The 16,477-nt window shown below is 45.4% G+C and overlaps 1 protein-coding gene across 1 annotated transcript; it reads left to right on the top strand.

Annotated features, from left to right (window-relative positions):
* The first annotated feature begins 3,423 nt into the window (after positions 1-3,423).
* Positions 3,424-13,152, top strand: LOC137817821 (uncharacterized). Its single transcript, XM_068621045.1, has 5 exons — positions 3,424-4,210; positions 4,324-6,335; positions 6,684-6,825; positions 11,960-12,156; positions 12,787-13,152. Exons 1-5 carry the CDS (start codon positions 3,424-3,426, stop codon positions 13,150-13,152), a joined length of 3,504 nt encoding a protein of 1,167 aa, XP_068477146.1.
* The last annotated feature ends 3,325 nt before the right edge of the window (positions 13,153-16,477 follow it).

The raw sequence follows: 16,477 nt of genomic DNA, 5'->3' as shown, positions 1-16,477 counted from the left end.
TGAAGGAAGGAGTCACACCTTCCTCATGCTTGGGTTTTGGCGCCGATTCTAGATGTCTCTTAGGAGGGAATTTTTTAATTTGTGTTGCTTGCATTTCAACACCTTAGGCTATAAATAGAGGTGCTCTCTTTGTAAAAATTCAGATTGGAATTTATCTAAAGAAACTATACTCAAAATTGGAGTGAGCATTGGAGAGCTTTTGAGCCTTCTTCTCTAGTCTTATCTTGAAGGATCCATGGTGTCCTCAAGTGGCGGCAGCACTCTCATCTAGGAGCAACCACACTTCTAGTGGCGAGATCATTCATCATTCATCCATCTTCATGAGCAATTCTCTTCTCCTTCCTTTCTTCTTTGTTAATTCCTTGTCTTAGCTTGTTGCCTTGTTGTTTTTGGTTCGGTTTTTAAGTTTTCCAGCAGCTGTTCTTATTCTTCTTTGTGTTTTGGTTCGGTACATTTCTGTTCCAGCTTTCCTATTCAGTTTTCTTGGCTTTAATTGCATTTTGTTCGGTTCAAAGTTGTTTTCATTCAATTCTATTCGGTGCCTTTGGTTTTTTACCTCTTTTTGTTGGTTCAATTTGACAATAGTTAGAACTTCTATATGATTTTGTGTTTTGGCACTAGTTTTGGTGAGTTCTTGTTCATAGAACCTTGATCCATTTCTATGATAAAGTGCCTAGCTCTTAACCAACTCAAGATGATTCCTAAGAATGTCAAGAATCATTCTAATTGTACTAGTGGAATCACATCACATGATAGTTGAGAAAAGAGCACGTGCTACCTAAAGAGTCAGAGTCGAACATGACAAAGAGGAGTATCGAAGGTAACGCGTGTAATATAGCAAAGAAAGCAGAAGCAAACACAAGCATACAAAGATAAAGCAGGTAGCGTTTAAGCATAAATCAAGGATTACAATCACAGATAAGGTTCATGATAGTTGCAAATTGAACAAAAGACAATCATATATACACATCCCATATTCATGTGAAACACAAGATCAGGCTACACTTCAGGGGCCTCCGGAGTTTGAACGGGGCGATGCTGAAGCCCCATCTTCGGACCTCAACACCTGGGCCAGCAGCGACCTTCGATGCTGAAGCTCCCTCTCGAACCTGGAGAAAGGCAGGCGCACGCCGACGCACTTCAAGACCACCTGATAGAAATAAAAAAAGGGGACCCCGTTGTTGGCCCGCTCGTCCCCGCACACCAGCTCCCCTAGGGTGCAAGGAAGCACTGCGATATCATCATCGTGCCTTTTCGCGAAGGCGCGGTGATCGTAGGTGCTCGGGTCCCCTACATGGTCCCTCAGGGCTCTGGTGGAAACTAGACTCGAGCACTCGTCAAGAAGTTTGTCCGAAGCCCATGGATAAAGATCCCTATGATTAACTCTGGAGGAAGGGAGCCTGGCAATCATTTTGGCACGTATTGTCAGTGAGGGAACTAAAGATTAAAGGAAAGAATCGATGAGGAAAGAATGCAGGGAGAGTTCTTTGGAAAGAAGATGAGCAGTACGGAAAAGATGCGAAAAAGTGGGAACAATGAGTTAAAACGCAGGATTTCAAAAGACTCAAGCGTGGCAATTGAAGCACCAAGAACGCTAAATGAGCACCGTAAGATCGAGCCAAGTGCCAGGAGATTAAGATACGACCCGAGGTGTCACTTCCCTCGCTCAGAGAATATCGCACCTTCAGAGTCCTCGAAGGTACGTCGCGCCGGCGATGTAGAAAATGTCACGTCAGCCAGTCAGAGAGTGACCCGTCATCAAAATGCCGCGAGGACAACAGGGGCGAGGCCTTAGTCTTTTCGCTGAAACAAGTGTCAGCTCAAGACTAGGGGGCTTGTGTACCGTCCCGTCCCCGGATGTTGACCAGAAGTCAAAGTCAAACACATGGTGGGACCCCTCAAGAGACCCAAGGAAGGAAAGCCGACAGGCCGATCGCCCGAGTAAGACGTCGCCTAAAGTAAGACATCGCCCAAGTAAGACATCGCCTAAGCAAAGACATCGCCCAAAAGAGACATCAAGCCTAGACAGTTCAGAACAGTAGCAAGGAGAAAAGAAAGGTGGCTTCAAGGCCATGAGTTCTAGTACCAGTAGGGGGTAGACCTGACACGTGAGGTATCCACGCCACTGCTGGGAGACCCTAGGACAGATACAACCCATGAGAGGGCCATGACCAGGGGGGAACCACGTGCATGATACGAGAGAAAGGTAGATACACTCCCAGGGCGAGTGACTAGAGGTTGGGGGGCATGAGTGGGCACCCAGAAAGTCACCCCACGCGCCAGATGCACTTCGAGGAAAGAGGACTCACATAATGGAATAACCCTAAGTTGGGTTACGACGCTGTGAGGCCTTTTGCGTAGAATAACGATCAAGTCAGAAGAACACGTGGCAATAAGCACGTGCTCATCAATGTTTTAGTGAAAGTTTGTTAAGGTACGCGTTAATTTAGTTTACGTATCAAATGTTTCAAGGCACATTTTTATACCCTTTCAATGCGCTTTAACGCGCTTTAAATGCAGAAGGTGTATAAAAAATGGCCTGGGGACATTTGAACGGGGGACCCGAGTTTTGACCTAATTCTCACACTTTACACAGAGGAAAACCCTAGTTGTCTCGTTGCGCACCACTGTACGCACAAGACAATTAGGGCAACACAGTACTAGTTACTCAGTATTTTCGACCACCTTCAGAGCATCCAGTCACGGTGTTTCGAGACGGAGGTGTGTCACCTTTTGATGTTTCTCGCTAGCTGACTTGATCGTCGGAGTGCAAAAGGCCGCGAGGGCGCCCCTTTGTTCACTTCTTTTGAGGTACTCACAGACGGAGCAGAACGAAGGTGCCCAAGCTCATGTGGACGAGCCACGCATAAAGACGACCCAGGTCAACTGGCGGGAACAGATATAAAACGTCAGTCCCATCACACAGTTTTCCGTTCCAGTTGCAGTTTCCAACCCAATTCCAGTTCTCAAATCACAGATAGTCAAGAAGGGTTCCAGAAACCACGAACATGAGACCCGCACGCGCTAGGAGTGAAGAGATGACCTTGCAACAACTCATGGGCATGATGCAAGGGTTGCAAGAAGCAATGACAGCAACAAAAGCGGAGCAGGAGCGCATGCAGGCGGATCTCACAGCATCTCCGGCGAGAAACGATGAGCTCCACCGCGCCAACGAGGAGCTACGCCGCGGATGGCGTGACGTAGACGAACCTTAGACTACCACCCCACCAAGAGAATTCTCAACGCCATTCTCACAGATGATTCTAGAAACAGTGATCTCCAACACGTTCACAGGGCCCAAAGTAACTTTCACAGGGGATGGAGGACCCTGAGGCGCACCTCACTGCGTTCCACACGCAGATGATGCTGGTAGGCGGTTCTGATGTCGTAAGGTGCAAGCTCTTCATGAGCACTTTGACAGGGATGGCCATGGACTGGTTCATCAGCCTCCCAGAGGGTCACATCACGTCTTTCACACAGCTCTCGCGGCTGTTCAGAGAGCAGTACCTAGCCAACAGGGCCCCACCCCCAGTTTCATATGACCTATTTGACGTGAAGCAGTATCAAGGTGAGACCTTGAAAGAGTACATAAGCCGCTTCGGGGTGCAGATGGTGAAGGTGGGAACCACAGACGAACCCATGAACGTGTACGCTTTCAGGAAAGGGGTGTGTCCTGGGTCTTTCAGCAAGTCACTCAATCGCAGCCGCCCAAATACTTTTGCTGAAGTAAGGCATCGGGCGGTAGAACACATTGCCTCGGAGGGCGAGGCATACAAGAAGAGCACGACTGCTGCACCCACACGCCCAAGAGCGCAAATGCGCACACAACCTGCTAGGGTCCACGAAGCCACCACAGAAAGAAAGAACCAAGACGGGAAGCGCACCTACGAGGCAAGGAGGACCCAGCCTAGGGGTCGAGCAGAAGGAAGGAGAGAGGGAAATAGACCTCTAAGGCACAATTTTGTGGTGGAACTTAAAGACCTCATCGTTGTGCCCAACATAGCTGACAGGTTGAGGCCACCGGTGAAGTTTGACAAAGTGCTGGGATCTCACAAGGAGTCGTGGTGCAAATTTCACAAGGCGTTTGGGCACCATATTAACAACTGTTTGGCGCTGGGCTATCAGTTGGATGAGCTTGTGAATAATGGTTTCCTAAAAGATTATCTTGCTGGGTCTACTACAACAACAGCCACGGCGACCCCAGAGGAAGGTCAAGCGCACAAAATGCCGACTCACGGAGAAGTACACACCATTTCTGGCGGCTTTCCGGAGGAGGACCCACTACCTCTCAACGTAAGAAATATGTGAGGTCGGTAAGTTCAGTTGCCGAGGAATTTCCGAATGACCCATGGGAGTCAGACCTCATTTTCATAAGGGCTGACCTGCGGGATGTCATCCCACACGATAATGACCCCGTGGTCATTTCAATAGTCACAGCAGGAATAAAGGTACATAGGGTTCTCGTCGACCAAGGCAGTTTTGCAGACGTCATGTTTTGGTCGACCTTCAACAAGCTACAGTTATCCCCCGACCTGCTGAGACCATATACTGGATGCTTGTATGGGTTTAAAGATAACCCAGTGGAGGTACGTGGTTACCTAGAACTGAGGACGACGTTCACTGATGGAGCGGCGTTGCGAACCGAGAGCATCCGGTACTTGGTGGTTAACGCCAACTCAGCCTACAACATCTTGTTAGGCAGACCTGCCTTGAACAGATTAAGGGCAGTGTCCTCCACACGCCACATGAAGATGAAGCTACCAGATCTTAGTGGCAAAGTAATCGTAATCAAGTCAGATCAGGAAGAGGCCCGTAAGTGCTATGAAAATAGCCTGAAGACGAAGAGAGGCGTGGTCATGGTGATTGAACGACCACCAGTTTCAATTTCGCAAGTAGAGTTAGAACTAGTGCGGGAGGCGACGCCCACAGAGTCCACGCCTGTCGAGGCCATACGTGCAGGGGCGACGCCTATAGAAGATGCACGCACAAAAGAAAGATACAGTGACGCCTCGCCAATGGAAGAAGTATACGGAGAGGCCTCGCCCATGGAAGAAGAGTCAGAGGAGGCGATGCCCGATGCATCCGATAGGGCGACACCTATAGAAGTGGACTCCATGAATGAGTCCCGCTCAGAGAACGTGCAGAATGAGCAACCCCAACCAGTAGACAACGTGGTGGAAAGACAGATAGGGAGTAAGGTGTTCAAATTAGGACGCTTCTTGTGTCAGGAAGAACGAGAAGGGGTAGCTGCGGTGATCTCGCGACACCTAGATGCATTCGCATGGACTGCGGCGAACATGTCAGGCATCGACCCAGATTTTTTGTGCCACCATCTTACCATGGACGCCAAGGTTCGCCCTGTGCGACAGAGAAGGAGGAAGTTCAACGAGGAGCGATGCCTCGTCGTGAAGGAAGAGACGCAGAAGATGCTAAGCGCTGGGCACATCAGGGAGATACAATACCCTAAGTGGCTAGCCAACGTAGTTCTAATAAAGAAGGCGAATGGGAAATGGAGGATGTGTGTTGACTTCGACGATCTGAACAAGGCATGCCCCAAAGATTCGTACCCGCTGCCCAACATCGACGCATTAGTGGATAGCGCCTCGGGATGCAAGATGCTGAGTTTCTTAGATGCATTATCAGGTTACAATCAGATCAAGATGCATCCAAGGGATGAGAGCAAAACGGCTTTCATGACGGAGACGAGCAGCTACTGTTACAAGGTGATGTTGTTTGGGTTGAAAAATGCAGGCGCCACCTACCAGAGGCTGATGGGCAAGGTCCTTGCTCCCATGCTGGGAAGGAACGTGCAGGCCTACGTAGATGACATGGTGGTGACTTCACACGAGAGAGGGCAACACGCAGCTGATCTGGAAGAGCTGTTTGCTACCATATCAAAGTATCGCCTCAAATTAAACCCAGAAAAGTGCGTTTTTGGTGTGGAAGCAGGGAAGTTCTTGGGATTTATGCTCACTGAAAGGGGAATAGAGGTGAACCCTAATAAGTGTGCAGCTATTATAGCCATCAGGAGCCCAACCTCAGTTAAAGAAGTTCAGCAATTGACTGGGAGGATGACAGCTTTGTCTAGGTTTGTGTCTGCTGGAGGGGAGAAAGGCCACCCTTATTTCCAATGCCTCAGGAGGAATAGACATTTTACATGGACGGATGAGTGCGAAGCAGCGTTCCTCAAGTTGAAGGAGTACTTGGCGACGCCACCGGTGCTTTGCAAGCCACAGGTAGGCGTCCCCCTCCGATTATACTTTGCGGTAACAGAATGGGCCATTAGTTCTGTGCTGGTCCAGGAGCAAGACCAAGTGCAGAAGCCCATTTACTTCGTAAGCAAGGCCTTACAAGGCCCAGAATTGAGGTACCAGTCGCTAGAGAAGGCGGCGCTAACAGTGGTGTTCTCAGCCCGAAGGCTCCGCCACTATTTCCACAGCTTCACAGTGGTGGTGATGACAAACCTCCCCATCCAGAAAGTACTTCAAAAGCCAGATGTAGCAGGGAGGATGGATCGTTGGGCGGTAGAGCTGTCGGAGTTTGATATCCAGTATGAATCCATGGGGTCCATCAAAGGGCAAGTCTATGCTGATTTCGTGGTAGAGCTCTCACCAGGAGGAGACCCTCAAGAGGTGGAGTTAAGGTCACAGTGGATGCTCTCAATGGATGGATCTTCCAACCAGCAAGGGAGTGGCACTGGAATAATCTTGGAGGGGCCTAATGGGATGTTGATCGAGCAAGCTTTACGCTTCGCTTTCAAAGCGAGCAACAACCCGGCGGAGTACGAGGCGTTGATTGCCAGGATGCTGTTGGCTAAAGAAATGGGTGCGCAGTGTTAGAAAAGATGGCTTTAAACTAGAGGGGGGTGAATTGTTTAAAGGGGTTTTCGCAATCTTTTCAAAGCTAGAATGAACTTATTTTAGAAATCAAATGATTAAGCAATTCAGTTAGCCAAAACAGCAAGCAAAACTGAAACACTAGAAAAAACAATCGGTTGTTTCTTCGAAACAATCGGTTGTTTATACCAGCAAACAACAAACAAACTGAAATTAAAGAGTTAGGGATAGAAAGATTGTACACAGCTGTTTATACTGGTTCACTCCAATACAGAGCTACATCTAGTCTTCTCAGAAACCCTGAGGAAATCCACTAAGCAACCACACCTTGATCACTTACAACAACAACCAAGAGAATGACCTTGAAAACCTCAAGAAACACACTCTACTTGGCCTACACTAAGATTGCTGATCTTGAACACCTCAAGAACACACAGCTAAACAAAGTGTTGTACCTTGTGCGCAGTGATCTATGACACTAGTTCTACCTCTATCCACTTAGTGAAGTATTCGATGGCAACGATTAAGTACTTCATCTGCCTTATCACCAACAGGAACGGACCTAGGATATCAATACCCCAAGTATGGAAAGGCCATGGGCTGTGTATGGATCTCAGCTCCTCCGGCGATGCCTTATGCCAATCAGCGTGCATCTGACACTGTTTGCAACGCTGGGCGTATCGAACACAGTCTTTTCTTATCGTCGGCCAGTAAAAACCCGCACGTACTACCTTGGATGCCAAGGATCTTCCTCCCACGTGGCTCCCACAAATACCTTCGTGGAGTACAGCCATTATCATGGTGCATTCGACGCCACTTACGCACGTCAAGATAGGGTGCGTAAACCCATGTTTGAATAATATCGCATCCACTAAGGTGTACCTTGCGGCGTTCCTCTTGACCTTCTTGCCTTCTTCTGGTTCTGCTGGGAGGATCCCATCTGCGAGGTATTGCCTGTAAGGGGTCATCCAGGTGTCGCCTTCCTCCAAGGCGCATACCTGTACACCCTTCTCTTCTTCCGGCGAGGTTGCATAGGTACTGATGCAGGGTGCCCTCGCCGTATCTTGACTCAAAGAGCGATGGCTCCTTGGCTTTCCTCTTGTTGTACTAACGTGAAGGACATCCACCCTGTTGTCGGCAACAAACTTTCACGGCGTTTTGAGGGTCTCTTGGATTACAGTCCTCTGCCTTCCCCCCTTACCTGAGCTGGCCAACTTGGCGAGCAGGTCAGCTCTGGCATTCTGTTCCCTAGGGACATGCACCAGCTCAAACGCAGCGAAGGCTCATTTCAACACCTCGACGTACTTCAAGTATGCGGCCATCTGTGGATCCTTTGCCTGATACTCCCCCGTTACTTGCCCTATGACCAATAGTGAGTCACTCTTTGCCAGGAGGCTCTGCGCACCCATTTCTTTAGCCAACAGCATCCCGACACTCAACGCCTCGTACTCCGGCTGGTTGTTGCTCGCTTTGAAAGCGAAGCGTAAAGCTTGCTCGATCAACACCCCATTAGGCCCCTCCAAGATTATTCCAACGCCACTCCCTTACTGGTTGGAAGATCCATCCACTGAGAGCATCCACTGTGACCCTAACTCCACCTCTTGAGGGTCTCCTCCTGGTGAGAGCTCTGCCACGAAATCAGCATAGACTTGCCCTTTGATGGACCCCCTAGGTTCATAATGGATATCAAACTCCGACAGCTCTACCGCCCAGCGAACAATTCTCCCTGCTACATCTGGCTTTTGAAGTAATTTCTGGATGGGGAGGTTTGTCATCACCACCACTGTGAAACTGTGGAAATAGTGGCGGAGCCTTCGGGCTGAGAACACCACTGTTAGCGCCGCCTTCTCTAGCGACTGGTACCTCAATTCTGGGCCTTGCAAGGCCTTGCTTACGAAGTAAATGGGCTTCTGCACTTGGTCTTGCTCCTGGACCAGCACAGAACTAATGGCCCATTCTGTTACCGCAAAGTATAATCGGAGGGGGGACGCCTACCTGTGGCTTGCAAAGCATCGGTGGCGTCGCCAAGTACTCCTTTAACTTGAGGAGCGTTGCTTCGCACTCATCCGTCCATGTAAAACGGCTATTCCTCTTGAGGCATTGGAAATAAGGGTGGCCTTTCTCCCCTCCAGCTGACACAAACCTAGACAAAGCTGCCATCCTCCCAGTCAATTGCTGAACTTCTTTAACTGAGGTTGGGCTCCTGATGGCTATAATAGCTGCACACTTATCAGGGTTCGCCTCTATTCCCCTTTCAGTGAGCATAAATCCCAAGAACTTCCCTGCTTCCACGCCAAAAACGCACTTTTCTGGGTTTAATTAGAGGCGATACTTTGATATGGTAGCAAACATTTCTTCTAGATCAGCTGTGTGCTGCCCTCTCTCGCGTGAAGTCACCACCATGTCATCTACGTAGGCATGCACGTTCCTTCCCAGCATGGGAGCAAGGACCTTGTCCAGCAGCCTCTGGTAGGTGGCGCCTGCATTTTTCAACCCAAACGGCATCACCTCGTAACAGTAGTTGCTCGTCTCCGTCATGAACGTCGTTTTGCTCTCATCCCTTGGATGCATCTGTTGAAGATGGTTGCTGCCACTTCAAGACATGTGTTTGAAGAAGACTTTTATGTACAATTCTTGTATATTTACATTTGCTTTAAGAATGTCTTAGGTAGTGTTTTGAGGTTGTTTAAGAGTAGGCTTTTTGCTGAGTAACTCACCTCCTAACCACTGACCATGTGATAAGAGCAAGCACAAAATTTCTTAAATTGTTTTTTCACATGTTTTACAAAAAACACGTTTACTGCATAAAAATAAATATGTTCTTTTCTAAATAAACAGATTCATTTTTAAACTTATGCCTTGGCTAAGTCTTGTGAAAATTAGATTTTGTGCATCAAGCATTTTGACCAAGTCTTCTACCTTTCAAAACGATTGTGCTTTAAATAGTTAAGCTTTTTTCTGTTTTCGTTTTGAAAAATAAATTTGTTCATCTGTAAATGAATAGATTCTTTTTTTACTCTGGTGCCAAGTCTACCTCAAACGGTTTTAAATTTGTCCCTGCACCAGAATGGCTGACTAAGTCTCCTCACATAACAAATTCTCTAACTGCTTTTTGAAAATAAATTTGTTCTTTTTATTTTCAATCTGTTCATTTTATAACAGCTTTAACTGTTTTTCAAAAATCTGTCATAAGTTGGTTTTCTATAAAATGGAAACTTGTTTCTGAGTTTAAACATCGATCATACAATTGAGAAAACAAGTTTTGCATCAAAGAATTAAGGATTTACAAAGAATTAGCATCTGTTCTTGAAAGATTTCGAAAATCAAAAAGTGCTTGTTCTTGTTTGGTTCCAAAAGCTTGGTGAGAGGTGCTGCTACTGTTCTAGCAATCTGTTCTACTGGTTTAAGGAAGATTTCTGCATCCTCAATCAGGTGTAGTCGTTTCACATTTCTTTTCTTGTAAAAGTTTGGTTGTACACTCTTCTTGATACGGTTTCTGAAGAGTGTGTGTGCTGAAATAGGGTTTTTCAGCAAGTGTACCTAAGTTCTTGTAGGTTTCAAGAACAGTGGGATTTGTGTTTGTTTGAATTGTGATTTAGTGAATTTCACCTTGGTTTAGGTGAATACTAGATGTAGCTCAGTTGAGTGAACTAGTATAATTGCCTTGTGTTCATTCTCCATTAATCTTTGCACTTAAATTTCTGCATATATGTTAAACTGTCAAGAAATAAATCTGTTCAATCAATAATAAATCTGTTCTTTCTGGGCTCGTTTCATACTGTTCTTAATTTCTGGAAAAACTGTTTGATTCTGAAAAGAACATCTATAATCTGTTAAAAGCCTCTGGAACAGGTTGATTGTGATTGGTTACTCAATTAATTGTCAAGCTATCAATTGAACCTTAATCACTTACTTAAAATTGAAGCTTGTTGTTTTGTGATTCACTGTTCTTCTTCCTAATATCAGTGTGTGTATCTGGAAAATCAATCTGCATAATCTCGTGATTGACTTGGCTCTATAAACGTTTTCAAACACAAACAGTGCCAAAATAAATCTGTTCATTTCCAAATAAATCGATTTATTTTTTGTATACTGTGATAAATACTGATTCTGCCAGAAATTGTTAAAAGGTCAATTCGGCCCCCTCTTGAACTTTGGCACTATTAAACCCAACAATTGGTATCAAGAGCTAGGACTTGTATTTTAATCAAGTTTGTTTGTAATAATATCTGAGTTTAAAGTGCTTTTTGCTGAGGGATCTACTGTTAATAGACCACCTATGTTCAATGGAATGAATTATGCATTTTGGAAAATTAGAATGCGAATTTTCATGGAATCTATTGATGCATTAATTTAGGAAGTTGTGGTCCATGGACCCTATGTGCCTATGCAGGTTGTCAAGGATGAAGAAGTGATAAAACCAAGATCTGAATGGAATGAGACTGAAAGAAGGAAGGCTCAACATGATCTTGTGGCCAAGAACATCATAACCTCTGCATTAACAATGGATGAGTTCTTCAGGATATCCCAATGTAAGTCACCTAAGGAGATGTGGGAAGTCTTAGAAGTCACTCATGAGGGCACTGAAGATGTGAAGAGGTCAAGAAAACATTCTCTGATCCAAGAATATGAATTGTTTAAAATGCAACCCGAGGAGAGCATTACTGATGTGTAGAAAAGGTTCACTCATATTGTGAATCACCTTACTGGTTTGGGAAAAGAATTTGACAGAGAGGAACTCAACATAAAGATATTGAAGTTCCTCGACAGAAGCTGGCAACCAAAGGTGACTGCCATATCTAAAAGTCGTGATCTGTCAAAGCTGGGAACTGCTGCACTCTTTGGAAAGCTAATGGAGCATGAGCTAGAGCTCAAGAGACTCAAAGAGCAGGAAACAGCAGAGAGAAAACCCAAAGGTCTTGCACTGAAAGCAAGTGAACAGAATGAGATCAAGGAGGAAAAAGAAGATGCTGAAGATGATGAAACAATCAGTCTTCTTACAAAAAGATTCAGCAAATTCCTGAAGAAGAAAAGCAGAGAGAGGAACCAGCAGAAAATAAGGTATCCTAAACCTAATGATTCAAATTCCTCTAACTATACTTGCTTTGGCTGTGGCAAAGCAGGGCACATCAAAACAGATTGTCCAAACAATCAATCAAGGGATAAATCTACCATCAAGAAAGTTGAAAGGAGCAAGGGAAGAAGAGCTTACATCTCATGGGAAGAAAATGAAGTATCTTCAACCAGCAGCTCTTCAACTGAGAATGAGGAAAACAATTTGTGCTTCATGATGAAGGATGAGGAGTCAATATCTGATTCAGTAAGGGAATTTCTGTGGATTCTGATAACTATGATCAATTGCTTGCTGCTTTCAAGGAAACACATGATGAAGCAAATAGGCTAGCTGTAATATGCAATAAGTTGCAAAAGGTAAATAATGTGCTTGCACCTAAAGTAAAAACACTTGAGGAAGAATTGCATAAGGCCAAAACAGATTTGGTAAGCCTTGAACTAACATGCTTACATGCCTCTATTAAAACCTGTGAAAACTGCAAAAAATTGGAAAAACAAGTGGAGTATTTGCTAAAAACCCTTTCCAATTTCACCAAGGGAAGAAAGAACCTTGAGTCTCTTCTTGGCTCACAGAATGCTATTTTCAATAAAAATGGTCTTGGTTATACCCCTGGAAATGTAACCAATGTCAAAAAGCTTTCAAGTTTTTTTGTTCCAGCAAAATCAGGTTTTTCAGCTTTTAACAGTGGCAAAAAGGCATCTCATGTAACCTGTTTTTACTGCATGAAATTTGGTCATACCTCTAGGTCTTGCATTGCTAGAAAGCATCTTGTTCCTAAGAATTTAGCAAAATGGCTACCAAAGAGAAGGTTTTAATTTGTGCTGGACCCTATACTGAAAAGGGTACCATTTGTATCATTTTTACTCTGTTTTGCAGATGAGCAACAAGAAGAATCAGTGGTACTTGGATAGTGGTTGCTCCAAGCATATGACTGGAGATCTTACAAAATTCACTAGCTTGAAGCTCAAAGCAGAGGGACATGTAACCTATGGTGATAATAACCGAGGAAGGATTTTGGGCAAAGGCACTGTTGGAACAGGGAATTCAACCACTATTGAGAATGTGCTTTATGTAGAACGTCCCAGAACTTTTTCAGACTTCACCGGTGGCCTCAACCTATCAGCTATGTTGGGCACAACGATGAGGTCTTTAAGTTCCACCACAAAATTGTGCCTTAGAGGTCTATTTCCCTCTCTCCTTCCTTCTGCTCGACCCCTAGGTTGGGTCCTCCTTGCCTCATAGGTGCGCTTCCTGTCTTGGTTCTTTCTTTCTGTGGCGGCTTCGTGGACCCTAGCAGGTTGTGTGCGCATTTGCGCTCTTGGGCGTGTGGGTGCAGCAGTCGTGCACTTCTCGTATGCCTCGCCCTTTGAGGGAATGTGTTCTACCGCCCGACGCCTTACTTCAGCAAAAGTCTTGGGGCGACTGCGATTGAGTGACTTGCTGAAAGACCTATGACACACCCCTTTCCTGAATGCGTTCACGATAATGGGTTCGTTTGTGGTTCGCACCTTCACCACCTGCGCCCCGAAGCGGCTTATGTACTCTTTCAAGGTCTCAGCTTGATACTGCTTGACGTCAAATAGGTCATATGAAACTGGGGGTGTGAAAAACGTGATGTGACCCTCTGGGAGGCTGATGAACCAGTCCATGGCCATCCTAGTCAAAGTGCTCATGAAGAGCTTGAACCTTACGGCATCAGAACCGCCTACCAGCATCATCTGCGTGTGGAACGCAGTGAGGTGCGCCTCAGGGTCCTCCATCCCTGTGAAAGTTACTTTGGGCCCCGTGAACGTGTTGGGGATCGCTGTTTCTAGAATCGCCTGTGAGAATGGCGTTGAGAATTCTCTTGGTGGGGTGGCAGTCTCAGGCTCGTCTACGTCACGCCATCCGCGGCGTAGCTCCTCGTTGGCGCGGTGGAGCTCATCGTTTCTCACCTGAGATGCTGTGAGATCCGCCTGCATGCGCTCCTGCTCCGCTTTTGATGCTGCCATTGCTTCTTGCAACTCTTGCATCATGCCCATGAGGTGTTGCATGGTCATTTCTTCACTCCTAGCGCGTGCGGGTCTCATGTTCGTGGTTTCTGGAAGCCTTCTTGACTATCTGTGATTTGAGAACTGGAATTGGGTTGGAAACTACAACTGGAACGGGAAAACTGTGTGATGGGACTGACGTTTTATATCGTCCCCACGGTGGGCACCAAATGTTCCCGCCGGTTGACCTGGGTCGTCTTTATGCGTGGCTCGTCCTCACAAGCTAGGGCACCTTCGTTCTGCTCCGTCTGTGAGTACCTAAAAAGAAGTGAACAAAGGGGCGCCCTCGTGGCCGTTTGCACTCCGATGATCAAGTCAGCAAGCGAGAAACATCAAAAGGTGACACACCTCCGTCTCGAAACACCGTGACTGGATGCTCTGAAGGTGGTCGAAAATACTGAGTAACTAGTACTGTGTTGCCCTAATTGTCTTGTGCGTACAGTGGTGCGCAACGAGACAACTAGGGTTTTCCTCTGTGTAAACTGTGAGAATTAAGTCAAAACTCAGGGTCCCCCGTTCAAATGTCCCCAGGCCCCTTTTTATACACCTTCTGCATTTAAAGCGCGTTAAAGCGCATTGAAAGCGTATAAAAATGTGCCTTGAAACATTTGATACGTAAACTAAATTAACGCGTATCTTAACAAACTTTCACTAAAACATTGATGAGCACGTGCTTATTGCCACGTGTTCTTCTGACTTGATCGTTATACTACGCAGAAGGCCTCACAACGCCGTAACCTAACTTAGGGTTATTCCATTATGTGAGTCCTCTTTCCTCAAAGTGCATCTGGTGCGTGGGGTGACTTTCTTGGTGCCCACTCATGCCCCCCAACCTCTAGTCACTCGCCCTGGGAGTGTATCTACCTTCCTCTCACACCATGCACCTGGTTCAGCCTTGGGCATGACCCTCTCAAGGGTCGTATCTATCTCGGCGGTCTCCCTGAGGTGGCGTGGGTACTTCACGAGTCAGGTTACTCCCTACTAGTACTAGAACTATGGCCTTGAAGCCACCTTTCTCTTCTCTTTATTATTGTCCTGAGGTACTGAGGCTTCTCGCGGTGTCGCCCCCTCCACGGTCTTTCCTACCCATGGGTATCGGGGGGTGATACTGTTGATGCCTTAACTTGGCGACACCTCATCTTGGCGACGCCTCCTCTTGGCGACGCCTCCTCTTGGCGATGCCTACATCTTGGCGACGCCTCAAGTGGTCAATTCGTTGACTTTCTTCCTTGGGTCCTTTGAGGGGCCCCACCATATGTTGACTTTTGACTTTGAATTTGACTTTGGTCAACGCCCGGGGACAGGACGGTACATGTATCTTACACGTCATTTCTGCTTTGGTCTCTTGGGGGGAGGAGGATGAGTGTCGTTGTGAAACTCCAAAATATAATTTAATTCCAACCCCTTGTCCAGCTGCACGAACACGACCACAGTGCTCAGGTCGTCCAACTGCTTCAATCAGGATATCATGACGACCTTCAGGAGCAAAATTACCTTGGGAATCCAAGGAATCCTACAAGAGACAAAAATGATATCAGTTTTTAATATAATTAATGCTTTAAATTAAATGAAAAAAGACTAAAAATAACTTACAATTTTTTCAATGATAACCCCTGAGTGCGGCTATTACAAATAGTCGCACTTGTAAATCAAAGCGCTTGATTTACGAGTGCGGTTTTACCTATAGCCGCACTTGTAAATCAAAGCATTTGATTTACGAGTGCAGCTATTACAAATAGCTGCACTTGTAAATGAAATTAATTTCAAAAATGTCACCGTGTTTTTAAAGATTGCGTCTGTTCGTAAAGCCACACTTAATAAACAGTAGTTATTTCTACATTTTGCACTAGTGAATAATCACAAAATACAATTATTATGAAAACACAATTTTAGTTATATAAATGATGTATCATATTTGGAATCAAAACATTACCTCTATATATATAAGAGCACTTGTAGTTTTAAAAGAACTATAGGTTTGAAATAAAAAATATTTATAATTTTATAATTTAGTATTAAAGTTTAATTTTAATTGTTGTGATTGATGAAGTTGAAAATTCAACTAGAGATCCAGATTGGATATAATATAGATATTTTTTATGGTAGAAGTCTCAGTTCAGATCAATCACTAAAGCTATGACAAGAAGATTAGAAAAGATTTGGGACTCTACTACTAATGGCATAGGTACTCTCTTATACATGTTCAAAAGTGTCATATAGTGTAAATTTTAGAGTAGGATTTATTTTTTTTCTTGCTTAAAAGTATAGTAGGATTTTTTCTTGTAATTTTGACTTAAGTAAATTAGGGTTAGGTTTCTAAAACCTACATAGGATATATTTGAGCTTAATTGCAGCCCACATTAAGCCCTAAACTAGTTTCTTAAACCTAACTAGGCACATGGGTCGTACTATGTCACACTTGCCTTGTGACTTGCCTTAGGCACCAAGTTTGAATGATTTGTATTTGAATTTTCCCACCACATTTTTAACCCTTGGTCAGCCTCCTTCACCTTTAAAAGAAGATGCTTGGTTCATGA

This window comes from Phaseolus vulgaris, chromosome 10 (assembly GCF_000499845.2).
Source record: "Phaseolus vulgaris cultivar G19833 chromosome 10, P. vulgaris v2.0, whole genome shotgun sequence".
In the NCBI taxonomy this organism is placed as follows: Eukaryota; Viridiplantae; Streptophyta; class Magnoliopsida; order Fabales; family Fabaceae; genus Phaseolus; species Phaseolus vulgaris.
This window is presented reverse-complemented; position numbering and strand designations above follow the sequence as displayed.

Coding starts and splice junctions, on each gene's coding strand:
- LOC137817821 (XM_068621045.1), top strand. CDS start 3,424: ATGGCCATGGACTGGTTCATCAGCCTCCCAGAGGGTCACATCACGTCT. Junction 4,211..4,323: donor CACGGCGACCCCAGAGGAAG/GTCAAGCGCACA, acceptor CGGTAAGTTCAG/TTGCCGAGGAATTTCCGAAT. Junction 12,157..12,786: donor AGGAGTCAATATCTGATTCA/GTAAGGGAATTT, acceptor TCTGTTTTGCAG/ATGAGCAACAAGAAGAATCA.